The 21,198-nt window shown below is 60.9% G+C and overlaps 1 protein-coding gene across 1 annotated transcript; it reads right to left on the bottom strand.

Moving 5' to 3' along the window:
• Positions 1–6: 6 nt before the first annotated feature.
• STAT5A (signal transducer and activator of transcription 5A) lies at positions 7–20,044 on the bottom strand. The gene is made up of 19 exons (XM_089317780.1): positions 19,953–20,044; positions 19,083–19,220; positions 18,629–18,785; positions 17,562–17,651; positions 14,133–14,307; positions 9,250–9,380; positions 8,843–8,994; positions 8,203–8,358; positions 7,676–7,855; positions 6,026–6,113; positions 5,809–5,931; positions 5,432–5,524; positions 4,762–4,968; positions 3,797–3,891; positions 3,495–3,625; positions 3,031–3,186; positions 2,331–2,382; positions 1,944–2,048; positions 7–1,155 (listed from the first exon to the last, which is right to left on the bottom strand). Exons 2-19 carry the CDS (start codon positions 19,208–19,210, stop codon positions 993–995), a joined length of 2,382 nt encoding a protein of 793 aa, XP_089173906.1. The 5' UTR covers positions 19,211–19,220; positions 19,953–20,044; the 3' UTR covers positions 7–992.
• Positions 20,045–21,198: the final 1,154 nt, after the last annotated feature.

Below are 21,198 nucleotides of genomic sequence, written 5' to 3' on the forward strand. Positions count from 1 at the left end.
CCAATGTATGAAAACAAAAACCTTTTATTCAAAAACAGTTGACACAAATGCATAGTCTATGTACAAAGTACAAAAGAACCCCTCTTCTCGTCCCCACCTCCCTTCAGAGGGTTTGAACTCCCCAGCTTCTGCATCCCAGGCCTCGCAGGGAAGGCGCGAGGCCCCAGCCTGTGAGGCAACAGCGCGAGGCCACACCCTGCAGAGCCCACCCAGCCTCGGCTTGCCCCACTCTGGGTTCCTGCACATGTAGCCGGGGCCTGCCCCCTCCCCTCCTACAAGCGAGGGTGTGAACAGGCCAGGAAGAGGCAGGGGCTGGGTGGAGGGGGCAAGGTTGGAGGATGAAGGCGTCTGGGGTGGGCAGTGGGCAACAGCACACAGACTCGAAGCCCACGAGCTCCAGCTCAAGGACAAGGCCCTGACTCCAGTGAATCCAGCTGTACTCAGAACTCCGTCGGGCACGGCCCACACGAGCCCCCAGAGGCTGGACAGAAAGCCTGCGGCGGCACGTTCATGAACATATACAGTCACTCAAAAGCAAGCCCCAACCTCCCTCCGAAGGGAGAGAATCAGGCCGCCGCATGTGCCGTGGCCAGATGCACGCACGCACACGCAGGAGAGCGCAAAGCGGCTCGCTGGGGAGGAGAGCCAGCTTGCAGCTGCTGTCACCCTAGCCCTTGAGTCATTCCATTTGCTGAAACGCCGCTGAGTGGACCAAGGAGGACCGGGGGGCCAGGTTTGCCAGCGCTGTGCACCTGCAAAGACGGAGGCTCGGTCTCCTCCACCAGACCCGGGGGTTCTCAGACACCTCGATGTGAAGAACAGAGCCAGGACTGCCAGGGCGAGGCAGGCCCGCCCATCGCATGCACGCACACACGCACACGCACACACACACACACACACGCACACGTCCACATGATGCCTGCAGAGGCATCACCAGGCACAGCGAGACTGAAGTCCAAGGAACGCAAACCCTCCCCCTGAGATGCAAACATTCAGGAGAGGGAGCTCCTGGCAGCCGTGAAGAGCGCGGCGGGCGGGGACAGGCGCGGGTTGAGACCGTCCATGGGGCGGCGCAGGAGCTCCTCCACATGCCGGGCCACATCCATGGTCTCGTCCAAGTCGAACTCTCCTTCCTGGTCCAGGACGGGGTCCGGGCTGGTGAAGTCGGGGGTGTCAGAGGGAGCTGGTGCCCCTCACGGCACCCAGTCTGCTCCCCACTCAAACCAGCGCCCAGGGGACCAGCTCGGCACCCAGCGCCTACATGCATCTCTGGCTACCTCACAGTCATCTCGGGGTTCATTTCCCCTCATCTTTGTAACACGCAACGCGTGGGCCCATGAGCTCTGCCCACGCGCCATGCTACGCAGCCCGCAGCAGCACACCATCCACTGAACAGTAAGGTGGGTGTTCGCCCCATTTCATGGCGGAGCAAAATGGGGCTCAGAACATGCTTGGGCCACCTCGTCAGGGCTGGAGTCTGGGGCTTCCGGCCTGTTGGTCTCCCTGCAGCTGCCTCGGACACACAGCCCCGGCCACCCACGGCCCACAGAGGGATTCCTCCTACGCCGTGGCCCCGCTCGGCTCTGCAGAACCAGCGCCCCACTGGCAGCTACCTCGAGTCAAGCCCTTGCAACAGCCTTGCCTGTGTAAACACGGCCCCTGCCCTGTTTTCACTGAATTCCCACGAGGGAGGTGATCTCGCTTCATTTTACAGAGGGGGAGACAGGATCAGAAAGCCTCGGGGACTTTTCCAAGGTCACACAGCACCCAGGACCATGGCGTCAAGATGCCCTGTGTGCCTGCCCAGGGCCCAGGGCCCAGGCCTGAGCTGGGCACCCCAGCCTAGAGGAGCTCAGGGCTCCTCTGCCTACCTGCCCCCCCGGGCTCCAGCCTGAGGCCCGCCCCCAACCCCTTCCCACAGCCCCCACGAGAACCCAACCTACTTCTGTGGGTACATGTTGTAGTGCGTCTGGGGACACACAGCCGGGGACGGGGCCTGGTCCACGTAGGTGGCGCTGGCCCCCCCCTCTCCAGACGCGTTGGCAAACCTGCGGGAGAAGCAGAGCTCAGCTGCCGGGCAGCCCCCGGGCTGACCCAGGGGAAGGGGCCCGGGGGGCAAATGGACGCCTTTTCCAGGGTGCAGCAGGACCGAGCGCCCACTGCCCTGGGGCTCCAGCTGCAGGAGAGGGCCCGGGTGCTGGCCACAGGATGACCCAAGTCCAGCCTTACCCCAGGGGCTGAACCAGGTCTGTGGGGGAAGGGGAGGGGTTGGGGGCGCCCGGGCAGGGGGAGAGGAAGCAGGAGACCCCGAGTAGACGCTGGACACTTACTCAGGGACCACTTGCTTGATCTGTGGCTTCACATACCCGTCCACCGCCTTAGCTGCCGGGGGAGAGCGGGGAGACAGCCTGAGTCTCTGGGGCTCCATGCAGTCTGTCTCACCCTGGGGCCTTAGCAGGGGTGAGGTTTCCCAAGGACCCCCACCCAGTAAACACCAGCTGACGGCCCCGCCTGACTTCACACAGGCTCCTGGCACCAGTCCCACCCCTCTGCCGCCTCCCAGACAGAATCTACAAGCAGACCCTGCCCATGGCAGGTTTGTGGGTGGAGTGGGGAGAGTGACCAACTGGATGGGAGCAGAGCATGAGCTGTGGGTGTGGCTTATCCTGGCCCCTCCCTCAAGGCAGCCAGTATTTCCCCCACAGGTGCAGAGGGGCGATTCTACTCAGCTTGTCTGCAGACACAGCTGGGATAGGGTTGCCCTGCTGTCCTTCCCGCCACGGCGAGATCCAAAACCCAGAGGGACCCAGGCCTTCGGCGCAGAGGTTAAGATGCTGTCCTCGTGCCTTGTCAGAGTGCTTGGGTTCAAATCCCAGCTCTGCTCCCAACTCCAGCTTCCTGCTAATAGACTCCCTGGGAGGCAGCAGTGATGGCTCAAACAGCTGGGTCCCTGCCACTCCCGTGGGAGACTAGGGCCAGGGCTCCGCCCGCGGTCTGGGGAGGGCCCGGGCGTCGCGCAGCAGGACCCACCGAGCACAGGCGTGTAGTACTTGGAGAAGACCTCGTCCTTGGGGCGGTCCGGAAAGACATAGATGAGATAGTTCAGGTCTCCCAGGCGGTCGGCCAGGGACCGAATGGAGAAATCCCGCGTGGTGAACGGCTTCAGGTTCCACAGGTTGCGGTCAGCTGGGAGAAGGAGGACCCTGCTCCCACCGGCCTCGGGGGACGGAGGCGATGGGGCTTTCCCTAGCCCGCCCTGCAACCCCACCCGAGTGCTCCCCCTCAGCCAGCCGGGAAACTAGACACCCACAGGCCTGGCCACAGCAAGGGCCTTGCCCAGCGGGTCTGCGGTCCACGGGGCCGGTGGCAGCAGGTTCTCCAAGACAGGACGACGGAACACGCTTCTGAGCAACACGCTCACTCCCCACCTTCCCCAGAGCTCCTTCTAAGGGGAGCAGGTCCCTGGGCCCGCGTGGGGCGCAGCAGGCACTCACGGGAGTCAAACTTCCAGGCGATGGTGATGCCCCCGATTTCTGAGTCGCTAAAGCGCAGCAGGAAGGTGCCATCGGGCTTGTTGATGAGCAGGTCGTGGGCCTGCTGCTTATTCACAAAACCGAGGATGGCCCTGGGTGCAGGAGACAGCCGCGTCACTGCTGAGCCAGCAGCCGCGGTGCCCTGGGCTGCCCCGGCCCCCGGCCCCAGCCCCAGCCCCGGCCCTCACCCGCCACGGTGCCCTGGGCTGCCCCGGCCCCGGCCCTCACCCACCGCAGTGCCCCGGCCCGGCCCCAGCCCTCACCCGTCGTTCCAGTGCGGCTTGTGATGCTTCTTCAGCACCTCCATCACCCCATCGAACCACTGCCAGAAGGTGTAGTTCCAGCCGGGCAGGTTCTCCTGTGAGCCGGGAGACCCCGAGTCAGGGCTGGGGCCCGGCCACGGGCGGCCCGGGGTCTCCCTGCCCTCTTGCCCCAAGCCAGGCCTGCTTCTGATTCTTCACCCCTCCCTCTCCCAACCCCAGCACTCCATACACTGACTGCCCCCACTCATCACCAGGGAGCAGAGCCACTCGTCCCACGCTTCTAAGACGACGGGGGTCCCTGACAATCCTCTGGGCAGGAGTCGGAGGTGTAAAAATTTTCCAGGCCAGGGGTGGACATCTGGCACAGCACATGAGAAGCGACCTGGGATGCCTGCATAGCATACTGGGCTGCCAGGGTCCAAGTCCCAGTTCCACTCTGATTCCAGCTGCCCGGCTAATACACGTTCCAGGAGGCAGCAGGTGACGGCCCCAGTACTTGCTTCCCTGTCCCCCATATGGGAGACTCAGACTGAGTTCCAGCCTCCTGGCTTTGGACTGGCCCAGCCCTGGGCATTGCAGGCCTTGGGGAAGTGGACCAGCAAATAGAAGATCTCTCTCTCTAGCTCTGTCTCTCTGCCTTTCAAGTACATTTTAAAAATAATAACAAAGGAATTGTCCAGGCTGGACAGGTCTCCATCCCTTCACTTTATAGAGGGGCGCAGCTGGGTAAACTGAAGCCCAGAGCACAGAGCTAGGACTAGAGCCCGAGGGTCCAGAACCCAGCTCGAGGTTCCCCAGGTCCTCCTGCTTGGGTTCTCAAGCTGACCATATCGCCTTCCAGCCTCTGCCTGTGTTCCTTGGGGTCCACACCCCCATTTCTCCAGGTGGAAGGAGACAGGGTGGGGACGCCCGACTGCGAGCTGGGGGAGGCAGGACAGGGCGGGTGGTCCCAGGCAGGCCCTCACCCTGTTGAACTGGGACCAGGACACGGACATGCTGCTGTAGTCCTCCAGGTGGCCGCTGCTGCTGTTGAACAGCTTCTGCGCCAGGAACACCAGGTTCTCCTTGGTCAGGCCCCGGTTGCTCTGCACCTCGGCCTTGAATTTCATGTTGAGCGCCTCGCACAGCTGCGGCCACAGCACTTTGTCAGGCACGGCGAATGGCACTCTGCCCTGGGAGGAGCGGAGAAAGCAGAGTGGATGGGGCACTTAGGGACATGGAGTGAGCAGGAACATATGTGCACGCACGCCTGAGACACACAGATACACAAGAAAGAGGGGGCCGAGAAAGTTCCAGAAAGTAGGCACAGACCCATGGGGGAAAGGGGGCAAGGCAAAAGAGAGGACGCCACGTGGGCCCACAGGGCCAGGGGCCCAGGCTGCAGTTAGGGGGCCAAGCCCAAGGCAAAGAAAGATCCCAGGCCAGGGCCCAAGGTCCAAGCCCTCCTGTGCAGAACCTGCAGCTGGAGCCCGAGGGCAGCCCCACTCACCTTGCCCCAGCCCTGCTCTGGGCCTAGGGGAGGGGGCACGGGGTGAGAAGCACCTCGCAGCAGGGGCTCAAGGAGCTGCCCTGACCTTGAGCAGTGTCCTACGGCCGGGGGGGGGGGGGGGCAGGCGGGGTCCCCCAGGGGCTCACCGGCTCAGCAAAGGCGTTGTCCCACAGCACAGTGGCCGTGGCGTTGTGGTCCTGGCTGCCGTGGACAATGACAACCACGGGGAGGGACAGCGTCTGTGGGAAAGTGAGGAATGAGCGTGCGGGGGCGTGGCCGCCGTTCCACGCTCTGCTCGGGCAGGACTCCCAGCCCCCGCCGTCACCCACAGAACCAGCTGCAGCACCCGCAAACCAGAGAGCGGAGCGTGGCTCTCTTCAGTGCACCGCGTCTGCTGCGGGCCGGCACAGGGAGCGCAGGGGGTCCCGGGCGCCCCCTCTCAGCGCAGCCAGGTGGCCTCCCACAGGTAACCTGGGCTGTGCTGTGGGTGAGCCTCGGGCAGGGGGCCGCCGGGGGTCCTCACCTTCACCTGGAACACAAGCTCATTGCTGCCAACGCTGAACTGCGACTCGAAGAGGACCGTGAACTTCTCCTCCGTCACCGACTCCGCACCCCGGCGGTCCGCACGCTTGATCCTCTTCAGTGACTGCAGGGGCCCACGGAGTCGGGGGAGGGGGGCAGGGTCAGGAGGGTTCCCCGCTGGGCCGAGCCCCCTCTCCACGGCCAGGCCCAGTCCTTACCATGTTCCTGAAGTGGGCGCTGAGGGTGCCGGTGGCTTGGTGATATTCCATGACGCAACAATTGTTCAGGATCTCGCCACTGCACTCGCTGTGAGCAGAGAGAGCCCCAGGTCCGCATGGCCTGGCAGGGATCCCTGCTCCGGGCAGTGCTGCCATGGCCCCTCCCTGGGCCCCATCACCCCGACAGCACCCAAGGCGAAGGCTCCAAGGGAGAGGGGTGGGCAGAAATCCCTCAGGCACCAAGGTTGACGTGGGGATGTTCAGGACTGCTTGTAGCTTCTGGTGCATTTCAAAGAAAAGCCACGACCCGACCGTGGCCTACAGGAGCCCCAGGATCAAGCCCACCTCCGTGTCACTCAGGAAACACTGGCCATGGCGGCCTTGGCCACCTGCTGTGCACGCCAAGCTCAGCACCTAACCTGGAACTTTAGACTTGGGTATTCACTCCCCCCATCACCCAAAACACCCCTGCCCGTCCCTTCCCACAGCCCCGCCCCAGTGTGGCTCACGCCTCCCCCACCTGCCCCCATACATCCACACACTAAGATGGCACTGTCTTAGCTCTCTTTCTACAGTCTATCACTTTTCAGCACAAACCTTTTTTTATTTTACTTATTTGAAAGAGAGAAAAAGAGCACAAGATCTCTCATCCGCTGGTTTACTCTCGAAATGTCTCTAACAGCTGGGGTTGGGCCAGGCTGAACCCAGCAGCCAGGAATTCAATCCAGGTCTCACACATGGATGGCAGGGCCCCAGAACTGGAGCCATCGCCTGCTGCCTCTCAGGGTGACATTAGCAGCAGGAAGCTGGAACCAGGCGAGAAGCTGATTTGTAAACCCGGGCACTGCGGCGTAGGCATTCAGAATGGCATCAGAACCACCGAGCCCGCTGCCTGCCTGCCCCCTCATTTTTAAGGGTGCATTATTCTGTCTCCCCAGCTAACCCGCAAGTTGTAGGAGCAGAGCCTCGTGCGTCTCTGTCGTCACACTACCCCCCGATCACACACGGCAGGCACACACTGACCGATTAGGACCGGATGACCCAGGACGGCCTGTGGCCTCCCACACCACTCATCCACGCGCTCACGTGTCCATGCGCTGGTGGCCCACATTGTGGACAGCCTGCTCTGAAGCCTGGCCCTCCCCCAGGGTCTCCGCTCACCACACCTGCTCTTTGCTTCGCCTCCAGGACATGGCACGATTTCTCTCCCCCTGAAAAGTCTTCCCTCTCCAGCCCCTCCGGGCAGCCACTGCCTATCCAGCTGCAGCCCGAGACTCCTGGGCATTTCTTCCTGCCTGTGCCACCCCGCCATGGTGCCTTATAGGATTCAGTCTTCACAGCTTACAGCCCACCCGGCTGCTCAGCAGGGTGGGCGATGCCGAAGCCGGGCTGTCTGCATCCCCCTCAGCCTCCCTGTCCTCTCTCTGCACAGCACAGGGCCCAGCACGGCGGCAGTGTAGGACTTGCAGCCGCTACATGCTGGCCACAGGCAGGAGGATGCGGTGGGTAAGGAAACAGCATGAACTAGGACGCTGTGTGCAGGTCTGCAGGTGGGAGATGAGGGAGGCTGTGCTACCCCGCTGCAGAAGAGGAGCCACGCCCACCCCAGCCTGGCAGCCCCAGGGCGGGAGGGAGGGAGCCGGCACTCACTTGCGGGTGTTCTCGTTCTTGAGCAGGGACTTGGCCTGCTGCTCACTGATGATGGTGGCCTTCACCTGGGGGGGGTTCATGTGCACGTTCAGCTTCCCGCCCACCAGCAGGCGCACGGTGGCCGCGAACTTGGTCTGGGTCTTCAGGACCTGCGGGGGCTGCTTCTCGATGATGAATGTGCTGCAGGTGACACAGGGACAGGCGTGAGACACAGCCTCGGGGAGGGGACGCGCCACCCCTGGGGCTCAGCAGATGAAGGAAGGGCACGTGGCCCGGGCCCCTTTCCCACGAGACCACGGGGAGGGAGCTGGGGAGACGGCAGGGAGACGCAGGGTCCAAGAGCATCTCTTGTGGGGTCTGGCAACAGACACTGGGCCAGAGCAGCCAGAGCTACAGGAGATGGGGTGGGAAGCAGGTGTGAGGCAGGCGGAGACCTGGGCTGGACGGCACCACTGCTCCCACGCGCCAACCCCCCCAGAAGCCCCCCCCCCCCCGCACACTGGGCGTGGCCGAGAGGCGGAGGCCACCTGGTCACCAGGGCGGAGATGATGTCCGTGATGGTGGCGTTGACCTCGGCCAGCATCTCCTCCACGGGGCCGGGGATGGGCAGCTGCTGGCAGAGGTGCTCGGCTCTGCGGATTTGCTGCCGGTTCTGCCAGATGATCTCAGCCAACTTCTCACACCTGCAGGAGCCCAGGCCACAGGAGCACAATGGCTTCCCCCACTTCCCAGGCCAGAGGCTGGGAGGCTCCAGTCTGGGGACCCCATCCCCAGGACCTGGCTCCACCCCCAGGGGGTAGGGGCCTAACCGCTCCTCCCTTGGAGAGGGCAAAGCAGGCGGCCTGCCTTCTAGAAGCACAGAGAAGCCAGGAGGGGCAGGGCGGTCTCAGCTTGGGCCCAGGCAGCCCGAGGGTCAAGGATCCTCTGCACACCTGGCCCAGCCTCACCTCCACAGGATGCCCTCGCCCGGGTGGGGTGGGGGTGGGGCAGAGGGTAGGGGACTGAAGTCTGCAAAAGGAATAGGCCCCCGGGAAACACCGGTGGCCCAGACAGAGGGGCCTGCAGCACGGGCCGAGGGAGGAGGCAGAAGAGGCAGCTGGCTCGACCAGCATGGCCTGGCCCCTGGCCCCTGGCCCCTGGCCCCGCCTGCCTGCTCCCCGCACGCACCAGGACTGCAGCACGTCCAGGCTGCCCTCGGGGGGCCCTCCGTTGCCCGCCAGCTGCTGCCGCCGCTTCCACTGGATCAGCTCGTCGTCCAGGATGATCGTCTGCTGCTTCCGCAGCAGCTGCAGGGTCTTCTGGTGCTTCTCGGCCAGCTCCTGCGGGGGGAGAGGGGGGGACAGCAGCCCTGCTGGGCTCCCAGACGATGGCCTGGACGGGACCCCCTGAAATGCAGGGCCTGGCACGGGCTCAGGCCCCCCTCTCCAGACCTGTGCCCCCCACCCCAAAGAAGAAGGATCTGGCCTCCTGCTCCCCAGGGCCCTGCCCTTGTCCTGGGCCCCTCCCCCATCTGGCTCCCGGAGACCCCGCCGCGGTGCTCCAGCCCGGGTGCAGAGGGGCGCAGAGCCACTCACCACGCGGTACTGCTGCAGTGTCTGGGCCTCACGCTGCAGCCAGGCCTCCAGGGACACCTGCTTCTGCTGCAGGGTCGTCTCCCTGCTCAGCCGCTCCTGGGGGTTCAGCTGGGCCAGCTGCGCAAACTGGGCTAGAGGAGGCGACACCACACCCATGGCCATCACCTCCCGGTGTTCGGCACGAAGCCCCCAGACCCCACTCAACTGGCCTGGGGCCAGACCCTCGAAGGCCAGACCTCCCAGCAGCGGCAGGTCGGGCTCCTGCCAGCCCTGGGTGCCAGAGGCGAACGGGCTCCCTAGAAGGCAGTGCCTGCCTCCGCTCACCAGGCTCCTGATGGGTTCTCCTCTGGGGGTGGGGGTGGGCACTCGGAGCAAGCCTGAGGGGACCCCTGTGTGGCCTCTTCCCCACCCCACAGTGCTGGCTGCCCAGCCCTCCTCAGCAGGACGCTGGCCTGGGCCGGCCTCGGGTTGGAAGTGAGCCCTGGCGTTCACTAGCTGGCTGAACTTGGGCAAGCAGCTGGGTCTCCTGTGCCTCAGTTTCCCCGTGTGGGAAATGGAGACTCCTGGTACCTGCCTCAGTGGGTTGCTGTGGAGATGAACTATCTCATGATACAGAAAATACTCAAGAAAACACTTGGCCCACCCAAGTTCTGGGCAGATTCATTCTCGGTGGACGGGAGAAAGGACAGCAGTGGCCAGGTGACAGGGACAAGCAGAGCCCAGCCCCCACCTCACAGGGGAGGCCTCCTGGGAGGCCCCGCGCCCCGGCTTGGTCTCATCTCCTGAGCACAGGCTGGGTCTCTGCACAGGAGGAGGAGTCCCCAGGTGCTGCAAGGAGCCCCAGTCGGCTGTCCAGGGCGGGTCCCCGTCAGCTCCGCCCACCACCAGGTGAGACAGACAGCAAAGGCGGAGACACCCTGCACCCAGGCCTGCTGGCTACAGGAGATCTCCTTGGGAAAGGGGCTCGGCTGCTCTCCACCTCGCTGGAGGACCCCCCCCCCCCAGGGCAGGAACAGGGCAGGAGGGAGGTCTCATGACCCCATTCAAAACGGCTGTGATGAAACCCTCAGACCCAGGGGAGGAGAAACGGGAGAACGAGGAGCACCTGTGGGTCTCCAACCTGGCTCAGAAGTCAGTATTTGCCCAGGTAAAGCCTCCTGCACGCCCTCCCCTGTGGGGAGCCCCCCCACCCCAGGGCAGCCGCCCTGGCCACAGGGGACGCCTCCCTCCCAGAGCCTCAGGAGCTCCTGGTGGCCTCTGAGGGCCATGTCACACGGACCTCGTCCCTGCCTCATGGAACACACAAGCTGGGACAGACCAAAGCCACTCAGCCAGCCAGCAGCAGCCCACAGCTGCAACTCAGAAATCGGCTTCCAACTCTGGGGCGTGGACACTGCGCAGTGACCCTTTAGCGGTCTCCTGGCAATTGGCAGAAGCTTCTGGAAGAGGCCAGGGAGACCTGAGGCAACTGCTGGGCTCCCTGGGGGGCTCTGAGCGCCCCCTGCTCACACAGGTGCACAGTTGTGCCTCTCCTGGGGGAGGCAGATAAGCGAGGCTGAACACACACTGCCCCGAGGGAACAAACCCAGACTCCACTCCAGGCCTAACCCGTCCTCGGGAACAGAAAACCCAGGTTCGGGACCACAAGAGCCGTCAACGGTCACAGGACTCTCGCGGACATGACGTGAACTCTGCTGGCCCTGCCCCAGGAAGGAGCCATGCTTTTCTGGAGTCAGTGTGGGCCTTGTTCCAACGGGAGGAAGACATGCTAGAATCTTCCTGCGAGCTAAAAACCGACTCAGTACCAACGATGTTTCAGGGATGGGCAGTTCTCAGGATGCAGAAAACACTGGCATGGCAGAAAGGAAGCTGAAATTGTTAAAATGAAATTCTAGAGTAATCAAAAATAGCACCCCTTCCTAAGGGAAAAAAAAAAAGGAACAGAACCAAAATTGAATGCTTAACAGAAAATATTAAAATGAACGTACATCTATGTTAATAATTTAAATATTACTGAACTAAATATCTTACTAAAACCAGAGATACTGAATAGATAAAAAGCAAGATTGAACTATATGTGGTCTACATGTTAAATTTTTTAAAAGCATGGATAAAGACAGGCAGTATGAAATGTAGATGTCTGCAGTGCCGACATGCCATGCGGGCATAGGTTTGAGTCTCAGCTGTTCTGCTTCTGATCCAGCTCCCTGCAAATGGGCCTGGGAAAGCAGTGGAAGACAGCCAAAGTACATGGGCCACTGCAGGCATATGGTAGACCTAGAAGAAGCCCTTGGCTCCTGGTTTGGGCCTTGCCCAGCTGCAGCCATTGGAGCCATTTGTGCCGATCTCAAGCCAGGAGCCAGGTGCTTCCTCCTGGTCTCCCACGCGGGTGCAGGCACCCAAGCACTTGGGCCATCCTCCATTGGCCTCCCGGGCCAAAGCAGAGAGCTGGACTGGAAGAGGAGCAACCAGGACTAGAACCTGGCGCCCATATGAGATGCCAGCGCTGCAGGTGGAGGATTAGCCAAGTGAGCCAGGGCGCTGGCCCAATAGGTGATTCTGATGCTTTTCTTTTCATCAACCAACAAAACAATTGGGCAAGGAAGAAACCAGTGAAGGCAAAGTCCAGTGGGTCTCCACGTATAGCCCTGGGAATTTCTGGAATGTTCTTAAGCCTGCATTTGCCTTTTTCACTCTCAGTATCTTACAGGTACACAGTGGAGCCTCCAGCAGCTACGAGAAGTGTGATATTATAACAGAAAGGAAGGCACAGTTGTCTCTTATTAAGCCCAGCATTAGAGATTTGCAAATACCATCACGTATTAGTTAACAACAGGCTAACATTCTGAGAAATGTCATTACAGGATTTCATTGCTGTGTGAACATGATAGAGTGTGTTCACACACACCTGGAGGGTGCAGCCAACCACACACCCAGGCTGTATGACCTACACACTACAGTCGCCTGACACTGACCAAAACACTGTGATTCAGTGCATGACCATATGTGAACCAATGTCATCCCACCAATTTTTTTTTTAAATACAGATATTGCACTGGTCTTTGTAAAATTTTACTTTTTATGCTAACTACCAAATTTATTGTTGCTGTTTTTTAATGAAACAACAATGAACATATATTCTTTCCAAATGCATAAGATGCATTCACTGAGGTAGTATATATCCTAGGCCATAAAAGAATTCTCAATACATTTATAAAAACTGAGATCACACAGAGTGTGATCACAGCAGATCAAGATGATACTGAAGTCAGTAACAGTAAGACATCTAGAAAAAAACAAATGCTTGGAAATGAAACAAAATGCTTCTAAATAACATATGGATAAAATAATTAATCACTAGAGAAATTAGAAATATTTCAAAGTGCATAATGAATGTCTAGCATAACCAAAAGTATGGGACGCAGCTAAAGCAGTGCTTAGGGGCACATGTATAGCTTTGACCATATACACACACAACACGCATACATACACAGACATATACACACACACACACATACACAAGCAGAGATACTTCTTAAAGTTTGTGGAAGATGGAATCAAAAGGTAAGTTTATTTTGGTGCAAAAAAATGGAAATCCATGGATAGTTTTTTCACACTATGCATCTTCCGTGAACTTTTGAAGACCCATGCACACTTGTATGTTTGAGAGGAGAACTCAGGAGCAAAGCACAGGGCAGTTGGACGCTTCTTGCTCTCACGAGGACGAGGTGGCACACCCCTGGGGCCATTCTGGGGTGTAAGGAGAGGGGCCATGTCCCCAGACTCCTCAGGTTGTACCCGAGGGCAGTTCCCCCGAGCCACCTCTTCTTTCCCACACCCACATGGCGGCAGCCACCGGCCAGGCACATGAGAGGAGAGAGGAGATTTCGTGCCAGCACCCGTCCCGGTCTCCTCCCGCCTGTGAGGCTCCCGAGGGGCATTCCTGGCTTCCCGCCTCTTCCCCCGCATCCATTAGGGAACACGGTGCCCACATTCACGAACGCGCTCACGCAGCGAGTGCCCACAATTACGGCGAGAATACAGGGTAACAAAGTACAGGGTTCTACATCACCAGCTGAGATCCGGTCTGCAACTGACAGGCAGCCCAGGCCCAGTTCTTTGCTCTTTTTGAACCTCAGTCTGCAGCCGTGGGCTCCACAGGCTCTCATGAGGGCTGCGCTGAGCTCAGGGCCTGGACAGAGCAGGTGCTCAACCCCTGGAGCCACTTCCCTACCAGGCTCCGAGTGAGGTGCTATGGAGACGGACAGCCCCGCAGGAGCTCAGAGAGTGCTCCCCACATGGGGACAGCCCACAGGAGCTCAGAGTGCTCCCCTCCTGACAGGAGCTGAGTGCTCCCTGCCTGACAGGAGCTGAGAGTGCTCCCTGCATGGGGACAGCCCACAGGAGCTGAGAGTGCTCCCCACATGACAGCTCAGAATGCTCCCCGCATGACAGGATCTCAGAGTGCTCCCCGCATGGGGACAGCCCACAGGAGCTCAGAGTGCTCCCCACATGACAGGAGCTCACAGAGTGCTCCCCGCATGGGGACAGCCCACAGGAGCTCAGAGTGCTCCCCGCAAGACAGGAGCTGAGAGTGCTCCCCACATGACAGCTCAGAATGCTCCCCACATGACAGGAGCTGAGAGTGCTCCCCGCGTGGGGACAGCCCACAGGAGCTGAGAGTGCTCCCCGCCTGACAGGAGCTCAGAGTGCTCCCCACATGACAGGAGCTCACAGAATGCTCCCCGCATGGGGACAGCCCACAGGAGCTCAGAGTGCTCCCCGCATGACAGGAGCTGAAAGTGCTCCCTGCATGGGAACAGCCCACAGGAGCTGAGAGTGCTCCCCGCGTGGGGACGTGCGCGGCGGCCGCCCGGCCTCACCTTGGATCCTCAGGCTCTCCTGGTACTGGATGATGAAGTACTCCTGAGTCTGCTGCAGCTTCTTCAGCTCATTCTCCGTGTCCTGCGTGACCAGCCGCAGCTCCTCGAACGTCTGGTTGATCTGAAGGTGCTTCTGGGACAAGGCATCGGCCAGGGTCCCAGCGGGAGAGGCGCCCTGTGAAGGGACGGGTGGGAGTGACAAGCAGCAGGGTGCTGGCAGAGGCAGGGAGGAAGGCCTCTGGCTCCGGCCCCGCGCGCACCCACCACTTCACGTCTGCGGTACGAAGGGAGGGCCGTTTGCCAGAACGGGGGGGGGGAGGGGGGAACGGGAAGGAAGGGGCACGGACAGGCGACGTGGCAGACAGCGGCGCCTTCACGCTAGAAACTTCAATTTCGGATCTGGCCTCCGCCGCGGGATTCCCAGAAGGGTCTCTCGTTTGCTTCAGAGAGCGTCAACATGTCCCAGGTCACCTGGGACTTTCTACTGACAACCCCTCCCTCCTCCTGCTCCACGCGCTCATGGAGCCGACGCCCCGACTGGGAGGCCAGGGCTGTGTGAGCACACGCCACCACTCTGAGTGTCCTCACCCAACACCTCTTCGTGACTGAAGAGAGGGGCTGAACCTCTCGCAGGAGTCCCGAGACCCCAAAGTGAAATGACAGGGGCGGCAGCACAAGGCCTGCTGGCAACCAGCTGTCCCTTCAACACCCCTCTAGAGACTTTGCAATTAACAGCTACACTCGGAACAAAATCCAAACCTCTTCTTCCAGCCTCTGCTGGTCCAGCTACCAGCCCCTGCCAATCTCCACCCCTAGCGCCACGCTGCCCGGGTACCAGTGGCGGCTAGGCCTGCTGATTCTGTTCCTTGAACAAATAAGCACGTTCCTATCTCAGGGCCTTTGCACATGCCCTATCTGTCTGGAACATTCTGGCACCAACTCCTGAGGCAGGCAATTCAACTCACACCTCTTCCGAAGGGGCCTCCTCCTATGGACCAATCCCCTCCGGGCCCAGTCTCACACCAATGTGTCCTGCTGCTGCTTGTTCATTTGCTTCTGGTCTCTCTACACAAGAATGTGAGGTCCCCAAGTTCTAGGACCCTCGATGTCCTGTGCACCACAGAGTCCTCGAGGCCAGGACATCAGCAGTGCTGAGAAGGGATGACCCCGCGCTCCCAACACCACCAGTGCAACACGCTCTATCAGAGCTGAATTCACATCACAACCTCAGGGGGCGCTGTGGCTGCCAGGGGACGTGGCGGGAGTGCAGAAGGCCCAGGACCTGGCTTCCGCCCCCTCTAGCTTTGCCTGCATCACTCCCCGCCAGCCCCCTTCTCCGCCTCCGCAGGTGCACTAACCGGCAAGCCGTGGCAGGGGGGATGTCTGAGGCTCCCCTGCCCTTGCGCGCACTGACACCTGTGCTGGGAAGATCACTCCTCCTCTTCTCCTCCTTCCTCCCCAGTGGTGCGACACCCCCTCCCTGAGGACACCCCCGGCCAGCCTGCCCAGGACGAGCTGGGTTTCCCCACCTGGGCTCACTCTGGGGAATCTACTGTGGCTGGGGACCCCACCTTTGCCTCTTCCCCCAGTCCTAGCCCAGCCTCACACAGTTGGACCAGCAAGTGTTTCCTCGGGCGATTGTAGAATACCTGACACATTGATTCTTTTTTTTAGATGTATTTATTTATTTGAAAGTCAGAGTTACAGAGAGAGAGGAGGAGAGGCAGAGAGAGGGAGAGAGGTCTTTTCCATCTGCTGGCTCACTGCCCAATTGGCTGCAATGGCCAGAGCTGCACTGGTCCAAAGCCAGGAGCCAGGAGCTTCTTCCAGGTCTCCCATGCAGGTGCAGGGGCCCAAGGACTTGGGCCATCTTCCACTGCTTTCCCAGGCCAAAGCAGACAGCTGGATGGTAGTGGAGCAGCCGGGACTTGAACCAGCACCCACATGGGATTGCCGGCACTGCAGGCAGCGGCTTTACCCATTATGCCACAGCGCTGGCCCTAACCCATTGATTCTTTACAAGCAAATAGTGCTTGTGCTTCAGGTACTGTCCTGCGATCTCCAGCCCTGTTATGTGACTTCATGAAACTCACTTTGCTTTACTGCAGACAAAGTGATGTCTGTATCATTGTCCCAGGCCTTCATTACACAGGGGTTGGTGTGGCCAGGCAGGAGCTGAGCCACTGCTGCCTGCAATGCCTGCATCCCAAATCAGAGTGCCGGTTCCAGTCCCGGCTGCTTCGCTCCCGACTCAGTTCCCTGCTAATGCGCCTGGGAAAGTAACAGAAGATGGTCCCAGTGCTTGGGGCCCTGCACCCGTGTTGGGAGATCCAGGTGGAACTCCTGGCTCCCGGCTTCAGCCTGGCCTGGTCTTGGCCATTGCAGCCATTTGGGGAGCAAACCAGTGGATGGAAGCGCTCTCTTTCTCACCCTTTTCCCATGGCTCTGCCTTTCAAATAAATCCATCTTAAAACAAACAAACAAACAAACAAAAAAACAGCCTCTGTACACTCTGCTCTCAGAGTGTGCGATGAGCACTGCCCCGCCCTCGGGCCTGCCCCCTGTGCCACCCAGGCTGTCCTCCCAGACACGGCCAGCCTGCAGTCCCCATTTAGGACCCAGAGCCACTCACTGAACGCCAAACCCTTTTCCCTGGTGACTTGTGACGTCACCTCGGACACAGATGGAGTTTCAGTGAGTATGTGTGTGCGTGTATGTGAAGAGTGTGAGACTGTGTAAGCTTCTGTGTACACATGTGCGGGGGTGTACACACGTGTGGGGGCTAAATGTGGGGGGATGTATTCATGTGTGTATACGTGTGTGGGGTGTGTGGCGTGGGGGATGTGTGTGTGTGTATGTGTGTGGGATGTGCATAAATGTGTGGAGGTGGAGGTGTGTATGGGGAGGATGTATTTGTGTGTGGGGGTGTATGTATGTGCGTGGGTGTATATATGTAATGCGTATGGGGGATGTATTCGTGTGTGTATACATGTGCATGGGGGATATATACATGTGTGGGGGTGTATATGTGTATGTGGGGTATGTATTTGTGTGTGTATACGTGTGGGGGGGGTGATTGTGTGTAGGAGGATGGGGGAGTGTTTATCCTTGGCCTACATAGTATCTAACTTAACCCTCACACTAGCCCTATAGAGCAGGTACTTTTATTACCCTGGTTTTACAATAGAAAAATGGGAGGCTCAGAGAGGTACAGCAACTTGCTCAAGTCACACAGCTGGTAAGCTGGTAAGTGGCAGAGCCATGCGGCCACCCCACACCGGCATGCAATACCACCTCTCGCGCTTGCCCGCGCCTCTTATTTCTTCGGTGCTGTCCTATGCCACTGTTTGATATCAACACAGTTGGGTCTGGGGAGAAAGTCACAGGGAAGACCCCCCAGCTCCTCCCCCACCCCCAGGCGACACTCACATTGTTGGCTTCCCGGACCAGCCTCTGTTCGTTGTACAGAATGTGCCGGATGCAGCGGACCAGCTCCATGGGGCAGCGGTCGTACGTGTTCTGGGAGAATCCAAGAGCATCTGCCCTCAGTTCCAGCCATACCGGCCCTGGGCCAGGCTCACCCTTCCTCTGCTTCGGCCCCTGCCTGGGCTTCTCCCAGGAAGCCTCAGAAACCATCATCAGATGTCTCTGTCTCTGTTACTCAGGGCCCCTCCCCCATCTTCACACTGGGTCTGCAGTGAACTCAACGCCCGCCGTCCACACAGCACTTCCACTCTCCCAGCGTGGAAACCCCTTATCCCTGCGTCACCCAGGGGAACACGGATGCCCAGAGAGGTGACGTGCTTGTCCAGAGGCGAACGAGTTCAGGGGCAGGTGACATGAGCCTCACACATCCGATACGAGGCCGAGGGCCTTGCCGCCATACTCCTGCCCCTCGGTTCCTATTTTGCTTCCCCTCGGGTTTCTCCCGACTCCTCCCTCTTCGAGAAGGACTTTTTGGTGCCCGGTCCCCGCTGCCTGTGGTTGAGAAGGGCTTGACCGTGATCACCACCCACACCCCTTTCCTGCTTCATACAAACTCCGCGCTTCCTCTGTACCCCCCCCCCGCCATGCCACCCCACGGAAAGGAGAAACCCCACTTCACACAGCTCTTCCATCCTCCTCCTCCCCACTCCAGCTTCAGCAGAGTCCCAACGGGCACGCAGCCGCTCATCTCTAGAGTGCCCCAGCCTTCCTTTCTCCAAGAAAAGAATCCTGCCTCAGTCTACCTCCATGCCACCTGCTTTAATCCATCCACCATGCTGGCTCGCCCACCTCCCTCTGTCGGGAACAAAAACCCCCACCCCCACCTCATCCAGTACTTTCTGGAAGGTTAAAGGAATCCGGCAGGTCTGACTTAGAAAGAGGGGGTGGGGGAAATTGAAGAAAAGTTGCCCAGGAGCTCATGGTCATGCGGTGAGTCAGTGGCCAGACCAGGAAAAAAACCCCGGGGGGTTCTGCTTCCTCCCTGTAGGTGGCCCAGCGTTCACACCCACCTGGAGCTGGGTGGCGTAGTGGCCCAGCTTGATCTTCAGTAAAAACCCATCTTCCCCCACCTGATGCTCCGCCTTCTTCTGCAGCTCTTGCACCAGGCCCTCCAGGAGCTGGGCAGCCTGGGCTCGGTCCTGGGGGCTGTCCAGGTCGATGGCATCCCTTGGGGCAGGGCGGGGGACAGAAATCCACTGTGGCAACTCCTCGAGCCAGGAGCTCAGGCACCACGTGACGCGAGCCCACGAGACTTGCTGCCCACACCTCCACAGGCACAGGAGGCTGCACGCAGCCTCTGTCCCCTCCAGACGCCCGTTTCCCTGTTCCCCTTTCCCAGGGACACCGCCCCTTCCACACAGAGGAGGGCAGGGAGGACCAGCGTGGCACCGAAGCACACGGAGGAGATCTCCAAGCCAGGGGGTTAGGACCCCGCAGGGGGAGGCCCAGGCAAGGGGCACCTACCATGGCTGGCTCTCGATCCACTGTGCCAGGTAGTGCCGGACCTCGATGGGGAAGTGCTGGCCATAGAGCACCTGCATCTGGCGCAGCGCGTCTCCCTGCAGCTGCTGGGCCTGAATCCAGCCCGCCATGGCCGCTCGCCTAGAACCAGGAGACCACTCAAGAGCCTTCTCCTCCGCAGAGGCAGGCAGGGCCTGCCCCTGGCCCTACCGTGCCCACCTGTCCCTGGGCTGCAGTCGGGGCCAGGCCCCGCTCCTCCCACTAGCAGGCTTTCCTGTGCGGAAAGAGAGATGGTGGGGAGGAGAGGGCTGCCCCTCCTCTCCAACAAGGAACCCAATGAGGCTGGGGGCGGGAGGAGGGGGGTCCCCGAGAGAGGCAAGTGCCCTTCCTCTTCCTCTCCCCTAGCCCCATGGGAAACTGAAAGAGAAACTTGACGGCCGAGGCCCACCGCCCTCTGCAGGGTCTGCACGAATACCCCCCACCAGCCGCGCACCCAGACACCCCATTTCAGGGAGCAGGGGATGTTTCAAGCCAAAGTCAAGGCGAGGCAGCTTGGGCTGCCACCCTACGGTTGGCGCCCTGGGGCACATGGCTGGACTTGAGCAGAAAGAGCTGGAACGACACAGGTTCCCCTCCCGGGGCGCCCCGCAGCCGCGCTCTGCCATCACCCTGGTCGCGCCCGACGGCGCCCCCTCCCCCGAGCGTGAGGACGACGGCCGCCTCCCTTCCTCCTTGTCCCTCGTCCCTCGACCCCCGACCCCCGTGAGCACCACGCGTTGCACCCAAACTGGCTTTCGGCGCCGGGGGCCGGTCCCCGTCCCGCCCGCGGCCGTCGGGCTCCGAGGCGCCCGGGCCCCGCCGCGCGGCACCCACCTGGTGGGGCCGAGCTGTGAGGCGGCGGGGCCGGCTGTGCGCCCCGCGGCTCTCGCTCGCGGCCCGGGCTCCCGGCGGCGGCGGCGGCTGTTACTACAGGAAGGAGCCGAGAGCAGCGATTTCCTCCTCAAAGGTCAGCTGCCTGCGATAGACCAAACACAGCGCGCGGGCGCTCGCCAACACCCTCCCCGCCGCTGGCGCGGCCTCCCAGCCTCCGCCCTCGGCCGCCGGCTCCCGGCGAGTGCGCAGCAGCGGCGCGGCGGGGTGGCGCCGGACGTGGGGGCTGCCCCGACGGCGGGACCCCCAGGGAGTCCCAGACAGCGTGTGCCTGCGACTCGCGGGAGTGTCCCGGGACTGTAGCCGGCGACAGGCTCAGGGCCGGGAAATCCCAAGCTCTGGAAATCCCAGACCAAGGCCTCGGTTTTCTCATCTGTGAAAGGGGAGGAGGGAAGGACGGGCGAGCTGGAGATGCCTCCCCACTCTGGCGTGTGCCATCTTTTGAGCCTATGGGAGGTGGAGAGGCTGAGAGAGAGAGAGACTGAGAGATGATGTGGGTTGCCACAGCTTTTGTGATCTCAGACGTGAAGTCCTAGGGAGGGAAAGGACTGTGTAGGGGGGATTCCAGAGAAGCCAAGCTCACCGCTGCGCTCCCTCCCACTACTTCCACCACAAGGCTGGCCAGGAAAGAACCTTGGCAGTGGGTTTGCTTCAGTTCTGCAGGTGAATGCAATTCTGGGGGGTTGGGGGGAGCAGGGGAGGGGTTTGCCAGTCAGCCCACCGTGACCCATGGACCCGCCGGGCCCGGCATTCACCCCAGCTGGATCACATCTGAGGCTGGCCCTACCTCCAGAGAGATCTGGGGAGGGCCTGTTTTAAATCCTTGGAGCCTTACAGCTGCCTGTGGGCCTTGCCACAGCTGAGACATCCTCCTTAGAGCCATGGCGGGATTCACAGTGCCCCTCCCCGAGCGTCCCCACACACAAGGCCCCAGGGGTTGGGTAAGGCCGGCCTGGACGCCTTCCAGCCCCTTTGCCCGGTTTCGCTCTCCCTGGGGCCTCCCCTCAGCCTGGCAGCTGGTACTGGCAGCACTCAAGGAGGGGCCAGCCTGGCTGCCCACTCTTAGCTCAGCAGGGCCATGATCTGGTGGCCTGGGGCAGTTCCCATCTGCCTCCGCCCTCCCCATCCCTCTTGGATCTGCCCTTTCCTCTCCATCCCCTGCTTCCACTCCCCCTTCCTGCACCCCACT

This window comes from Oryctolagus cuniculus, chromosome 17 (genome assembly GCF_051225735.1).
Source record: "Oryctolagus cuniculus isolate XC-2025 breed Fujian yellow rabbit chromosome 17, ASM5122573v1, whole genome shotgun sequence".
Taxonomy (NCBI): Eukaryota; Metazoa; Chordata; class Mammalia; order Lagomorpha; family Leporidae; genus Oryctolagus; species Oryctolagus cuniculus.